At 37.9% G+C, this 16,661-nt stretch overlaps 1 protein-coding gene across 1 annotated transcript in view; it reads right to left on the minus strand.

Annotated features, from left to right (window-relative positions):
• The window catches only part of RAD50 (RAD50 double strand break repair protein), a 102,650-nt gene that overhangs the window by 58,027 nt on the left and 27,962 nt on the right, over positions 1-16,661 (minus strand). The window contains exons 3-5 of the mRNA XM_044227946.1: positions 13,346-13,497; positions 9,923-10,108; positions 9,352-9,556 (exon numbers count right to left, since the gene is read on the minus strand). Of these exons, the coding sequence (XP_044083881.1) occupies positions 9,352-9,556; positions 9,923-10,108; positions 13,346-13,497 (543 nt within the window). The remainder of the gene's footprint in view (positions 1-9,351; positions 9,557-9,922; positions 10,109-13,345; positions 13,498-16,661) is intronic.

A 16,661-nucleotide genomic window follows, 5' to 3' on the forward strand; every position in this document is an offset into this window, starting at 1 on the left:
GATGCTCAACTGACTGGGCCACCCAGGCTCCCATAATTCACCTGTTTTAAGAGCACAATTTAACACTATTTAGTATACTCATAGAGTTGTGCAACCATTACCATAACCTAATCTTAGGGTATTTCAACTTCCAAAAAGGGAGCTATGCCAATTAGCAGCAGTCACTGTTCATTCCTCTCTACTTCCTACCCTACACAATCATTAATGTATTTTCTCTCGCTACAGATTTGCCTATTTTGGACATTTCGAATAAATGGAATCGTACAATACATGGTCTTTTGTCATTGACTCCTTTCACTTAATGTGTTTTCGAGGGGTTCTTGCCTGTTGTAGCATATATCAAAACTTCATTACTTTTTATGGCTGAATAATATTCCAATGGAAGAATATGCCACATTTTAACTTAGTTCATGGACAACTGAGTTGTTTCCAACTTTGACTATTATGAATAATGCTGCTATGAATGTCCCTATACAAGTTTTTGTGTAGGTATACTTTAAAATTTCTCTTGGGTGTAGAAATTTAAGGAGTAAAACTGCCGGATCATATGTTAATTCTATGTTTAACATTTCAAGGAACTGCTAAACTGCTTTCCAATGTCAGATGGACCATTTTACATTCCAACAAGCACATAAGATGATTCCAATTTCTCCCTATCCTATAACAATAATATGTCTTTTTTATTTACAGCTACTCTGGTGGGTGTGAGGTAGTATCTCACTGTGATTTTCATTTGTATGTTCCTGATGAATAATGATGTCAAACATCTTTTCATTTGTTTTTGGACACAGAGAGACCTTCTTTAGAGAAATATCTATTTAGATCCTTTGCACATTTTCTTTCCTTTTTTTTTTTTTTTAAATTACTGAGTTCTAAGAGTTTGTTACATATTCTGGAAAAAAGTTCCTTTTTAGATATATGACTGGCAATTATTTTCTCTTTTTGTGGGTTGTCTTTTTGCTTCTCGATGATGTAGTTTGCAAAACAAGTTTTTTATTCTGAGGAGGTCTACTTTTGTCCATTTTTTCTTTCCTCTCTTGTGCTACAGCTACCACCTTCAGCTCCTAAAAAACCTATATTTTAAACTTTATTATTCACATAGCTTTTCAACTTACTCCGTTGTGATCCTATCTTTTCAAAAAGTTTCCTTGTTTCTCCTAATAGATTTTAAGTTCTTTAAAAAAAAGGCCAAAGTTTTTGGCTTCATCTTTCCCAAGAGCACCTGGCACAGTGCTATACAAAAAACCAATATTCATTAAAAAATGCAATCATGTCAATGGGTACTGGAACAGACACAAAACTAAAGCTTTCTAGTTTATAATTCAAAAATCTATACCAGGAAATTAGAAGATGGCAATGGAATAGGAGGACCCTAGGCTCACCCCATCCCACAAATACAAGTTATCTACTAAATACCCCAGAAATCTATCTGAAGTCTGGCAGAACAAACTCCACAACTGAAGGCAGAGAAGAAGTCACAGTGAGAAAGACAGTAAGTGTACAGATGCAGTTTGGGAGGGAAAGAGATTATGGCCCCTGGGGTGGGAAAGGAACAGCAGTCACAGAGAAAGGTGAGAAGATAGACTAACATGCAGGGAAGCACACAGAGAAAACAAATCCCCATAGCAATTGGCTTGAAAAGCGAGACGGTCTGAATTTTCTGAGTTCTTCCAACCAACAGAGCTTAAGGCCTGGAATTTTAAAGGTCAATGTGTTTGGCTCTGGGAAAGCTCAGAGGGCACTGGGGCTGCTCTTGTTTTATGTGGGGCAAACAGGCAGTGGACATCCACCATGGAAACAGCAATTTGAAGAGTGTCTGGGGCACACAGTGCAGAGTTTGGTTAGTTGCTCCTCTTAGAGCATGTCCTCGAGAGGCAACATTCATTCTGAGACCGCTCTGGGAAAAAGGAACTGGCGGGCACCATTTCCCCCACCATCCCTCAGCATAAGCAGAGAGTGATCAGCAGGAACCAGCCAGCCCGGACACTTGCTACCTAACTCACTTACTCCAAGCCATGCCACCCACACCCCAGTGGGACCTCTGAACCCAGTCACCCTCGTCTCAGTCCCAGTGCAGCAGACCCCCTCCCCGGAAGACTGGCCCAAATCCCTGTCAACATTGCATCTCCCAACCCAGGGGTTTTTCAGAGCTTCGGTTCCAGTGGCAGTGGTGACACACCTCACTTCACAAGCAGAACAGAGTACACCTAGTTAAAATGTGCCACAATCAGGCCAGGGACCCAACAATGCCCACAACAGGTAGAGACAGCTTCTGCAAATGATTGATTTGAAGAATAAAGTGGATACAAAAGCTGAGCACATGAAGCACACATAGGAGATGCTCCCAGAAGCACCAGGCCCGAGACTACATAGGAAGACTACACAGGAGACTGCAGGAAACATAGGACCTCTTCTTCATAAAGGCATTACCCTCAAAAATAGGAAACACAGGGGTGCCTGGGTGGCTCAGTGGGTTAAGACTCTGCCTTCAGCTCAGGTCATGGTCTCATGGTCTTGGGATTGAGCCCCGCACCGGGCTCTCTGCTCAGCAGGGAGCCTGCTTCCCCTCTCTCTCTGCCTACCTCCCTGCCTACTTGTGCTCTCTCTGTCAAATAAAAATCTTAAAAAAGAAAAAAAAAAAAAAAAAAGGAAACATAGCTGACTTTCCTGACACACAGTAACAGGCATAGAGACTTAGATAAAATGAGAGGACAGAAGTATTTGTCCCAAATCTAAGAACAGGAAAGGCCACAGCTAGGGATCTAAGTGAAACAGAAATAAGTAACATGCCTGTTGGAGAATTTAAAGCAATGATGATAAGGATACTCAATGGACTTTAGAAAAGAGGGGAACACATCAGTGAGACCATTAACACAGAGATAATGAAATACATAGAGATAAAGGGCTCAATAAATGAAATGGGACACACATCTGATGTAATGAACAGCAGGCTGGTAGAAGCAGAAGAAAGATAATAGTGACCCATAGAGACTAATGGAAAGTCATAAAACTAAATGAAAGGGAGAAGGGGGCCTGGGTGGCCCAGCTGGTTAAGCAAATCCTTTTGGCTCAAGTCATGATCCCAGGGTCCTGGGATCAAGCCCCATGTCAGGCTCCATACTCAGCAAGGAGCCTATTACTCCCTCTGCCTGCTACTTTGCCTGCTTGTGCACTCTCTCTCTCTCTGTGTCAAATAAATAAATAAATAAAATAAAAACTAAATAAAAGGGAGAAATAAAGAATTATGCAAAATGAGAACAGACAGGGATGTCTGGGTGGCTCAGTCCATTGAGCATCTGCCTTTGGCTCAGGTCATGTTTCCAGGGTCCTGGGATCAAGTTCCACATTGGGCTTCTTGCTCATCAGGGAGCCTGCTTTCCCCCCTGAATGCAGCACCGCCTACTTCTGATCACTCTGACAAATAAATAAAATCTTAAAAAAAAAAAAAAAATGAGAACAGACTTTGGGAAATCAGTGACTTCACCAAACATAATAACATTTGTATTACAGGAATCCCAGAAGAAGGAGAGAAAATGGGGCAGAGAATTTATTTGAAGAAATAACAGCTGAAAACTTTCTTAATCCAGGGAAAGAAATGCCAGATTCAGGAGGCACAGAAATCCCCCCAACAAAAACAATAAAAGCAGAGTCACACCTTGATATATTGTAACTTAAAAAGCAAAATACTGATAAAGAAAAATAAATATTTAAAGCAGCAAGATGAAAGAAGACACTCACATGAAAAGGAAAATCTGTAAGGCTACCATCTGATTTTTGAGCAGAAACTTTCTAAGCCAAAAAGGAGTGGTATGATATTTTCAAAGTGCTGAATGGGAAAAATCTATAGTGAGGAATACTCTAACCAGAAATGCTATCATTCAGAATAGAAAATGAAACAGAGTTTCCTAGACAAGCAAAAACTGAAGGAGTTTATGATCACTAACTCAGCCTTGCAATAGATATTAAAGGGGACTCTATGTGTGAATAGACAAAAAATGACAGTATGAAGATAGGAAACACAAAAGCAGGAAAAATAACTATTTCTGTAAAAAATAACCAGTCAAGAAATACACAAAATAAAAGAACTATAAGATATTATGACACCACGTACCTAAAATGTGGGGAGAAGACAACTAAAGAATGGGTTGAAACTTAAATGACCATCAACTTAATACAGGCTGTATGTAGAAAAGATTATATACAAACCTAATGGTAACCTGGTGGTAACAAACGAAAAATGACTAATAAATATTGGAAGAATAAAGAGAAAGAAATCCACATATATCACTAAAGAAAGCTAGTAAACATGAAAGAGAGAAAAATAAGAAAGGATCGGAGAAAATCTTCAGAAACAACCACAAGACAATAAAATGGCAAAAAATACACATTTATCAATAATTATCTTAAATGTAAATGGACTAAATGCTCTAATCAAAAAACACAGGGCTACAGAATGGATAAACAAAAACAAGACCCATCTATGTAACTGCCTACCAAAGACTCATTTTAGACCTAAAGGCATCTGCAGATTGAAAGTGAGGGGATAGAGAAACATTTACCATGCAAATGAACCTCAAAAGAAAGCTAGGGTAGCAGTACTGATACTGGACAAAAAAGACTTTAAAAACAAAGACTGTAATAAGAGACAAAGACACCATAAAATATAATAAAAGGGTCAATCCAACAAGAAGATGCAAAAATTGTAAATATTTATGCTCCCAACACGGGAGCACACAAATACATCAAATAGTTGATAACAAACATAAAGGAGCTAATTGATAATAATACAGTAATAGTGGGGACTTTAATACCCCACTTACATCAATGGACAGATCATCTAAACAGAAAATGAACAAGCAAACAATGTCTTTGAATGACACACCGAAACAGATTTAACATACTCAGAACATTTCATCCTAATACAACAGAATACAGAGTTTTTTCAAGTGCACATGGAGCATTCTCCAGAATAGATCATATATTAGGCCATAAAACATATCTCAAAAACTTCAGAAAGATCAAAATCATACATCTTTTCTGACCTCAACGCTATGAAACTAGACATCAACTACAAGAAAAAATGTGGAAAGAGCACTAAATACATGAGGGTTAAATAACATGCTACTAAAGAAGAATGGGTCAACCAGAAAATAAAAGAAGAAACAAAAAAGTACACGGAGGGCTGCATGAGAGGGCTGCATGACAGGCTCGGCTGTAGGAACTTGCCACTCCTGATCTCAGGGTTGTAAATTCAAGCCCCATGCTAGGTGAAGAGATATGTAAACAAACAAACAAACTTTAAAAAAAGGTACATGGAAACAAATGAAAATGAAACACAATACTTCAAAATCATTGGGACATAGCACAGGTTGTTCTAAGAGGGAAGTTTATAGCATCAGAGACCTACCTAAAGAAGCAACAGCTCAAATAAACAACCTAATCTTACACCTAAAGGAGCAAGAAAAAGAAAAGCAAATAAAACCCAAACAAACCCCCCTCCCTTCTACTCTTGTTCTCTTTTTCTCCGACAAATAAATAAAACCTTACAAGAACAAAAAACCTCCCAATAAACAAAACTCCAGGACCACGTGGCTTCACAAATAAATTCTACCAAACATTTAAGGAAGCATTAATACCTATTCTTCTCAAACTATTCCAAAAAATTCAAAGGAAGGAAAACCCAAATTCATTCTATGATGTCAGCATTACCTAACACCAAAACCAGATAAAGACACTATTAAAAAAAAGAGAACTACAGGCCAATATCTCTGATGAACATACACACAAAAATCCTCAACAAAATACTAGCAAACTGAATCCAAAAATACATTAAAAAATCAGGGCACCTGGGGGGTTCAGTCGATTAAGCGTCTGCCTTCTGTCTCCCTCAGCCTCCACACAGCTCATGCTTTGTCTTCCTTCTCAAGTAAATAAATAAAATCTTTAAAAAAAAAAAAAAGCCATTCGCCACAATTAAGTAGTATTTATTTCTGGGTTGCAAGGGTGTGTTCAATATTTGCAAATCAATCAGTGTGATGCATCACCATCATTAAGAATCATAAAGAACCTTATGATCATTTCAACAGATGCAGAAAAGGCATTTGACAAATATTCATTCATGATAAAAACCCACAACAAAGTAGGTTTAGAGGGGACACACCTCAAAATAACAAAGGCCATCTATGAAAAACACACAGCTAACGTCATTCTCAATTGTATTTCTATACACCAAAAATGAAGCAGCAAAAAAAGAAACTATGAAAACAATCCCATTTACAACTACACCAAATTAAGACACCCAGGAGTAAACCTAACCAGAGAGGTGAAAGACCTGTACTCTGAAAAACAAAGAATACTGAAGAAAAAAAATGAAAATGACACAAAAAACTGGGAAGACATTCCATGCCCATGGACTGGAAGAACAAATACTGTTGAAATGTCATTTGCAATCCCTATTAAAATACCTACAGAATTTTCACAGAACTAGAATAAACAATCTAAAAATTTGTGTGGAACCACAAAAGACCTCAAAGAGCCACAGCAATCTTGAAAAAGAAAAGCAAAACTGGAGACATCGCAATTCCAGACTTCAAGTTATGCTACAAAGCTGAAGTAATCAAGACAATATGGTACTGGCACAAAAATAAACACATAGATCAACAGAACAGAACAGAAATCCAGAAATAAACTCCAATAATGTGGTTAATCAATTTTTGACAAAGCAAAGAATATCCAAGGGGGGAAAAGACTGTTCAACAAATGGTGTTGGGAAAACTAGTCAGCTACATGTCAAAGAATTACACTGGACCACTTTTTTTACACCATACACAAAAACAAAATGGATTAAAGACCTAAATGTGAGACTTTAAACCATAAAAGTCCTAAAAGAGAGCACAGGCAGTAATTTCTCCGACACTGGAAATAGTGCCTTTTCTCTACACAGGTCCCTTCAGTGAAGGCAAACAAAAGCAAAAAATAAACACTGGAATTACATTGAAATAAAGAGCTTCTGCACAGTGAAAAGAAGCCATCAAAACAAAAAGGTAACTTATGGAAAGGGAGAAGATATTTACAATAACATATCCGATAAAGGGTTAGTATTCAGAACATATAAAAAACTGATATACCACCTGAAAAACAAATAATTCAATTAAAAAATAGGCATAATACATGAACAGACATTTCTCCAAAAAGCCATCGAGATAGCAAACAGACACATGAAAGATGCTCAACATCACTGATCGTCAGGGAAATGCAAATGAAAACTATAATGAGATACCATCTCACACTTGTGAGATTGAGTAAAAATCACAAGTTCCTCTTCAGGATGTGGAGAAAAGGAACACTTGCGCACTACTGGTGGGAATGCAAACTGGGGCAGCCACTCTGGAAAACAGCATGGAGTTTCCTCAAAAAGTTAAAAATAGTACTACTACCTTATGATCCAGCAACTGCACTACTGGGTATTAGCCAAAGTGTATAAGAACACTAATTCAAAGGGATACATGACCCCTATGTTTATAGCAGAATTATTTACAATGCTGAGATATGGAAGCAGCCCAAGTGTCCATCAACTGGTGAATGGATAAAGATGTGATATATAGAGACAATGGACTGTAATTCAGCCATAAAAAGCAAAGAAATCTTGCCATTTGCAACAACATGGATGGAATTAGACAGTATGATGTTAAGTGAAACAAGTCAGAGAAAGACTAATTTCACTCATACATGGACTTTTTAAAAGATTTATTTATTTGAGAGAGAGAGATCACAAGTAGGCAGAGAGGCAGGCAAAGAGAGGGGGAAGCAGGCTCCCTGCTGAGCAGAGAGTCTGATGCGGGTCTCGATCCCAGGACCCTGAGATCATGACATGAGCCGAAGGCAGAGGCTTAACCCACTGAGCCACCCAGGTACCCCCATGCATGGAATTTAAGAAACAAAACAAATGAAAACAAAACAAATGAGCAAAGGCAAAAAAAAAAAAAAAAAAAAAAAGAAAGAAAGAAAGAAAGAAAAAAAGAGAGAGACAGACATAAACTAAGAAACAAACTTTAAAAAAAAAAAAAAGATTTACTTATTTATTTTTTTGACAGATACCACAAGTAGGCAGAGAGTTAGGCAGAGAGAGAGAGAGAGGAAGAAGCAGGCTCCTTGTTGAGCAGAGAGCCTGATGCGGGGCTCGATCCCAGGACCCTGGGATCATGACCCAAGCTGAAGGCAGAGGCTTTAACCCACTGAGCCACCCAGGCAACCCCAGACTCTTTCTTTTTAAAAAAGATTTTATTTGACAGAGAAAGAGAGAGAAAGAGCAACACAAGCAGGTGTAGCTGCAGGAGGAGGAGGAGAAACAGGCTTCCTACTGAGAAGGGAGCCAAATGTGGGGCTCAATCTCAGGACCCTGAGATCATGACCTGAGCAAAAGGCAGAGGCTTAACTGACTGAGCGACCCACATGCTCCAGGAAACAGCAGCCTCTTTACTACGGAGAGAACATGCTGATGATTACCAGAAGGGAAGTAGGTGGGAGGATAGGTGAAACAGATGATGGGGATTAAGGAATACCTTTGTCATGATGATCAAGAGATGATTAAAACAAAAACCTTTTAAAATCAATGAATGAATCTATAATTATTAAAAAAAACTATACCAGTATTTAGAGATGCATTTTAAGAGCCAAATCAGTTAACTTCTAAATAACTTTACAATTCTACTATTTGAAACCTAGAAAATAGCCATTTTCAAGCATGCTCTTACTGCTCTTACTTATTTAGGCTAGGAACACTTTAAGAGCAAGGACATCACTGTAGTACTCCTTGTACCTGTAGACCCAAGCACAGTATACACTGCACACCCCTCACACACAGGAAGCAATCAATAAATGTTTAGGAAGTGAACATTTTTATTTACAGTCTTTATGGCCCTTCCTATAAACCATAAGAATTTAGAGAACTGCCAATTATATCAACATGTTATGTATCAGTTCCAAATTTTATGCAATGTCAAGAATGTCCTGCAAATTTAAAAAAATTCCCTGGAAAGATGTGTTAATCAAAAAAAAAAAATCTCCTTAAGAATACAGCAATGTGTAAAGTTGGGTTATTATTTAACAATCAAAGATCTCCATCAGTAACTTAGTATCATGGTATGAATTTGTTTACTCTCAAATCCAAGCTCTTTGGGCAATTCTAAGACAAACCATCCAATAGAGAACTAAGATATTAACCATAACATTATAGAGTATCTGATACTTTAAGAAATATACATAACATACAAATTTATACAAAAATACTGTGCTTTAGGGGTGCTACTGGGATAAAAGGTGACCTTCCTATTATAAAAGAAATCAAATTACCTTCAATGGATCAAGTTCGTTCTCATAGGATTTGACAATTTCCTTTGACGATGTTAACTGAGCTTCCTTACTAGTAATCTGGTCACGTATCTCACAAGCTTTTTCCTTATTTTGCTTCAAATATTTTAGTTCTGCTTGACATTCTTTTACCTTCTGACCTTGTGTCTGACGTACCTGCCGAAGTGTTTCCAAGGCTTTAATGTACCTTTGGAGACGTTAAATAAAAATCAAACTTCTGTCCAAGGGAATTACAGTAGATTCAAACAAGGGAATATTACAGAGTTATTAAGATGGCATTTACAAAGAGTTATTAGTAACTTAGAAAATGCTTATGATATAATGGTAAATGAAAAACTTACATATAAATTATCAACCCAGTCAATAAAGAAGTACAGAATGAAAACTGAAAGGAAATATGCCCAGTAGTTGCTACTGGATGACAGGTAGTAACTGATTTTTTTTTTTTTTTTTTTTACTTTTAAAACATTTTCTCTTTTAAAAAAGAAGCATCCAAATTGCAACCACAGCTCAATAACTTAATGGGTTATCAAGTCTCACTAAGATTACAAACCTTGTTGCTGAAAAAATCTCATCAAATTTTTGCTTCAGAGCCTTCCCTTCACTTAGAGGCCAATTAGAGTCTTCTTGGTGACAAAAAATGACATTATTTAGCACAGACTTGGAAACCCCAAGAGAACTTATCATCTCTCGGTCAATTTCTGCACACTTAGAGCTGAGACTGACCTTCTCACCATGCCTACAGAAAATAAAAAATGAAAATTTATGTAAACAAAAAAACAAAAACACCCTCCATTTGTACCTATTTAATCATTCCTTTACACTGTACTTGTTAAAAAAAAAAAAAGAAAGAAAGAAAGAAAAAAGAAGGGAAAAAAAAGAGAGACCCTCATCCCTCTCACTACAGTAAGTTCCTCGTGGTAAAAAGTTTAACTCTTAAATGATTCAGCAATTCAATGATGGAAAGTGTGTAAAACAGGGCAGGACAGGAAATGATGCCAGAGTTAAATTTTTTACATCTGGACTTCGAAATACAATAATTTAAAATATTTACAGACAATAAACAGAAGAAACTATCTTCCATCCCCAGAATTTAAAAATAAGACAATAAGAGACTTTTAAAGAATAAAACAGGATGAACCACACCAAATAGGCAACAGTGTCTTAAAGACCTCTAAAGACGGCATTGTTTAGATAGAGACTGCTCAGTAACAAACACACTGTAAAAAAAGAACAAAGGCAAACTTTAGTGATGCTTACCTAAGCAAACCCAAGGAGTATTCTTTTTTTTTTTTTTTAAGATTTTATTTATTTACTTGACAGAGAGAGAGCACAAGTAGGCAGAGAGACAGGCAGATGGAGAGGGAGAAGCAGGCTCTCCACTGAGCAGGGAGACTCAGGTAGGGCTCAATCCCAGAACCCTGGTATCATGACCCAGGCCAAAAGCAGCCACTTAACTTACTGAGCCACCCAGGCACCCCATCAAGGAGTATTCTTAATCAGTAGACTTCAACTTTTAAGGTCACACTGACAAAGCAATACAACAGAGAGAAGTGTCTTAGGGTCTTTTAAAAGATAAGTTCCCCCAAAAAATAGAAATAAAAAATAAATAAAAGATGAGTTCCCCACATCATTATACCTACAGCCAAGATCATCCCTGCCCTTGGATTCCAAGAGATCTCTCAGTATATTTCATAAGAAGAACATACTCAAATTTTTCTTTCCTATCTTCTGCGCAGTTATCTGTTAATAACCAGATTAGGTGGGCAGAGATAGTGTCTGTATTTACTGTCATTTATATATTCCAATATGTTTTAAAAATATTACACCAAGTACAGTGAGAATATTTTGTAGGGAGACAGGATGGACAGATACCAGGAGGTTATCACATTAGACCAGTAAAAGACGATGGTAGCTTGAATTAAAATGGTCACTGCACAGATGGAAAGAAAGACTCACCAGACATTTAGGTTAAATCCATAGGACCTGGTAATGAAATGAATATACAGGGCAAGGAGGTGTCAGATAGAGGTTATTGGTTTGTGTCAGGTGGATGGACCGGAGTGCCATTCACTGCAATGAGGAGTACTGCAAGAATATTAGCTTGTAGGAGGTTTTTTTTAGGAGGCAAGGGAAAAGACCCATGAGCTTGGTTTTGAACATGTTGAATCTGCGGTGTCTTTGAAAGACCTGGTAGAACATGAGAAAGGCAGTTGGGTAAACGGAGACCTAAATATCTGAGTCACCTATGAATATATAGTAATTTGAGTAATGAATATGAATGAGATTAACTAGGAAGAGAATATAGAGCAAAAATAGGAGAGGATCTAGAAGCCTGTCAAACTCCTACCTTTACTGGCTGGGTAGGATATGGCTGTGAAGAAGAGAAAGGGAACAGTGTCATGTCACAGGAGATTATTAAAGATTTTCAAGAAGTTATTAACAGCTACCATTTACTGAATTACAGTGGACAGAACAATGGCCCTTCAAAGATACTTATATTTTAATCCCTGCAATTTGTGAATCTGTTGGGTTATATGGCAGAATAATGATTATGGAGTTAAGGTTGCTCATCATCTGGACCCTAAATACTGGGATTACCCTAGATTATTCTGTGGGTCAACAGAATCATAACAGTCCTTAAGTGGGAGAAGGAGGCAGAAGAGTTCAGAGTGATGTACTGTGAGAATCTGCCCACTATTGCTGGCTTTGGAGGCGGAGGGCCATAGATCAAGGATTGTGGGTGGACTGTAAAAGGCAGAAAGGGCACGGAAAGATATCTTTCCTGGAGTCTCCAGAAAGGAACATAACCCTGCCAACATCCTGATTTTAAACAGTGAGATACAACTGAGACTCATAAATTACAGAACCGCAAGATAATAAATGTGTATTGTTTTAAACTATTAAGTTTGTGGTTTGTTTTACAGTCATGGAAAACTAATATAGGAGCTCTTATTACCTATTAAGTGTTTTATATGCATTAGCTCAATCCTTAAAACATTTTTTTAAGACATTAATAGTAATAATGAATCCCTATTTTAGAAATGAAAAAAACACAGGCTTGCTATGAGATCTATTTTGTAAAGCAATAGCATTATCCTAATTAAGAGAGGGTACCTGTGGCCTTAGTTGGAGCTGTTTCAGTAAAAGAATGGGGCTGGAGGCGGAGTGAGAAGCAGACAGTATCAATAACTCTTCTTGAGAAGACTGGCTGGAAAGGGGAAGATGAAGACAGTAACTGGCATGGAATGAAATCCAAGGGGTGTGGTAGAGACCTGAGTGTGTTTAAATGCCAAGGAAAAGCCTGCTTGAGAAGCGGGTAGCTAAAATATTGCCCCTAGCAAATAATAGGTGCTAAACATTATTCACTAAAAGAATTATTTCATTAGTTGAATAAATACATAACAAGTAAAAGGGAAGGGTAAGGGGACAGTTAAGTAATGTGCTCAACAAGGATAAAACCTTGAAGCCAAGGCAAGCTAATTCCAAAATCCATGCCCATTACAAGACGATACCTGCCTATAACAAAGGTAACAGTTCAAAGGGACAAATTATCTCTTTCCTATCTGTATACTTCTCATCTCACTCCTACACATGATATTAGCATTTTCCATTCATTCAATCTATATTTGAGTGATTGTGCACCTTCAAATGAGCAACTGTTCACAAATTACTCAAAGGAATGTCGCATTATCACTAACTCTTTAATGGGATCATTCCTTTTAACTGATAAATTGATCAAACAATAAATGTTCATAGTGGGTGAAGCTATACAAGTGCAGCGGCAGGGAGTACACAGGAACTCTACTTTCTGCTTGGTTTTGCTGAGAACCTAAAACTGCGCTAAAAAATAAAGTCTGTTTAAAAAAATTAATATGCTCCCCTAAAATAAGGTAATGGGAAAAAAACCCATTAGGTTCTGATGAACATAAATGACTTCAAATGAACAGATATTCAAATATAAATAAACACCTACTTTGTTCTAGTAATGACTCCTTCCAGGGTTTTAAACTCTGTCTTTTTGCTTTTCTGAGTACACACCATAGATCTCTGTACAGCTATAACTTCTCCATTGACATCACGAAACTGCAGACGAATCTGGGCTCTCACATCTGTTTCTTGAGCAACCTTTGAAGATAAATGAAGAAAAATTATGCTACCTTAGTAAGTATTAGAACATTCATTCTAAAAGACAAGACACATGCAATCTTACCAAAAATGAGAAAAAGAACTTAAATATCCAAAATGAGTGACAGTTCTGCATGCTACCAATATATAAGAGGAAAAGGATACTCTTTAATTATTTACTGAAATTATTTATTTTGTTATTCAGTATCATTAGGATATCAGGTAAGTCAATTTTCCAAATAAGTTTTACTTTAAGTATCAAATATATCAAAAACAAAACAAAAAAGTATCAAGAACAGATTTTTTAAAAAAATACACAAGTGTACAGAAAAGTAAAAGTACAGTATATAAAACTTTTCTCCCATGAACCAATTGAGATTAAGTTGCTGATTTGATGTCCCATCAATATTTCCTACAAAACAGGGACACTGTCAAACATAAAAATCAGGATATTTAGAGTGATGTATTACTACCACATGGTCCCCAGATTCCATTCAAGTTTGGTTGATTGTTCCAGTATACCCTTTACAACAAAAGAATTATGCAGTGTATTACAGGTCAGAATTTTATGTATTACACCCTGTTTATTACATGTATTACACACTGTTTAGAATTACATATTGTTGTCATGCCTCTAGCTTCAGTCTGGGACAGTTCCTCAGATTTTACTTGACTTTCATGACTGGTAATTTACAAACCATTATTTCACAGACTATTTCCCAAAATTTGGGTTTGTCTAGTATCTCCTCATGACTAGAATCAGATTATGTACCTTTGGCAGGAATATTACAGAAGTGATGTGTGTTCCTTTCATTCCATCTTGTCAAATGGGACACGGTTTCAATTTATCCCACTATGGGGGTAATATATCTGTCACACTTCTCTACCATGAAGTTATTTTTTATACTTTGCTATTAACAAATATTTGGGATATACATTGAGATGATGTTAATATCTCATACCTCATCAAACCTTCTTCCACTAGTTTTAGCACCTATTAATGTTACTTACCTGAATGAAGTATTTCTATTATGGATATCAAATAGTAATTTTCTAGTTCTATTATTTCTCCTACATTTATTTGTTAAGATTCTACTATAAGGGGAGGAGGAGCAAGATGGCAGAGAAGCAGGAGACCCTATTTCAACTAGTCCCCTAAAGTGAACTAAGTATCTACCAGAGCACTCTGAACACCCATGAAATCACCCTAAGATGTAAGATTATACACTTCTGGATCTCAACCCGGGCAGAGGATCATCAGTGGAGAGGTAAAGCAGAGTGGGAAAACTCAGATTGATATCAGAAGATAAACAGAAGGGGGAGAGCTACCAGAAGCAACCCTCTGGAAAGTAATACCCCAATACGAAAAGTGCCCTGTGACTGGGGACCAGCATTAGAGTCTGGTTAAAACCACTCAAAAACAACAAAAGATCTTAAGGGGCAACTGGTGCAATTGGGCGGTCATGGGCATGGGCCTAAGCCCACGATGCCAGGACGGTCACCTCCAGTGACCACCCATGCCAGAGAGAGCTTGGTGGGGGCTCCAGTCCATGGTCCCTGAGCCTACAGCTTTCCGCTGCTTTCACCACTGCTTGGGCCAGGCGTTCTTCCTCCTGTGCCTGAGAGAGCTTGGTGTGGGCACCAGCCAGGGTCTCTGGGCCCTTAGCCTTTTACAACCTGCACGACCACGGGGTCTGCACACACCCAGTCTGCACCTGAGAGGACTTGGCGCAGACCCTGACTGGCGTCCCTTGGCCTGCAGCCTTCTGTGACCTGCGCTGCTGCCCGAGTGCACCTGGCATGGGCATGGACCCAAGACAGCAATCCCGGCAAGGGCAGCCACCCAGGTTTGGGCTCCCCCGGACCAGTATCACTTGTGGTTTTAGAGGCACAGGGGTACAGAGACAAGCGGTGACCTTGGGTGACCACTGAGATGGTGGCTGGGGGTGTGCACCACCTGTGGAGGTTGTGGTGTTTAGCAGAGTTTGCAGAGGGGGAGACTATGTCTTCTGGACCACCCAGAGGGGAGCAAACTGAGGCTTCTCTAAGGCGGAGGTCTGGATGCAGACAGTTTACTTTCCACCAACCCTCCAAAAAGCCACAGAAAGCTGCCTAAGAACAAAAACCTTTGGAGAACAAGTCTGAAAACCCAGTTTCTACAGAGCCCAGCACCTTAATAAGGGGCAGAACAACTCAGCCAAAGCAAGATCGACTGGCAAATAATGTGGCAGTCCCCTCCCCCAGAAAAGAAGCCAAAAGAACAAGAGGACAACCACCAAAGAGTCCCCATAAAACTGTAAAACCCCAACATCAGGGGAAAACAATATATTAAGCTCCCAGTATTACACCAAAACCTATATATTACAGAGATACAACTTTTTCTTTTTTTTAAAATTCATTCTCACGATTCTTGTTCTCTTAATTTTTTTAACCTACTTACCATTACAACTAGAGGGTTAATACAACATATTCCATAATAACTTTTTAACTTCAACTTGTTTCACACATATACCTATTTTCTTTTATTTTTTTTAATATACATATAGATACAAGCTTCAAGGTAATCCTTTTTCCCTATTCAATACTACCCCTATATATAAACCAGTTTTAATTTCCCTGTATCTCTGGAAAGTTGAGTCTTTTAACAAAGATAACAAGATACACCCAGGAAGAACTGAAATAACCTTCCTCGCCCACAATGAAGATTTATAAACATCTTCCCATCTTATCCTTCTGTCAGTGTTTCTGTGTACTTGCTTTTGTTTTTATACTATATAAATCTTATTCTTGGGGTTTATTTTGGCTGGGTTTTTTTTTCTTTTCTTTTGTTGGTCTTTTTGTTTGTTTTTGTCTTTGTACTTTATAATTTCACTTTGGGGGCCCATTTTGGCAGGTTTGTTTTTTTTTTTCCTCTCTTTTCCTTCTTTCTTTTTGGTGGAGACTTCTGATTGTTCCAAAACTTTTCAAGGTGCACCCTGCCAAGACATGTATTCAGCTATACATCCCCTCAACCAATTCTCACTAAAATGACTATGAGGAGGAACACCCAACAGTGGAAAAATTCAGAGACTGTGACAACAGAACTACTGGATATGGACATAAACAATATTCTGGAAAGGGAATTCAGGGTAACAATTATCCAGGCAATGGCTAGGTTGGAGAAT

The sequence above is a fragment of the Neovison vison genome, chromosome 1 (assembly GCF_020171115.1).
Source record: "Neovison vison isolate M4711 chromosome 1, ASM_NN_V1, whole genome shotgun sequence".
NCBI lineage: Eukaryota > Metazoa > Chordata > Mammalia > Carnivora > Mustelidae > Neogale > Neogale vison.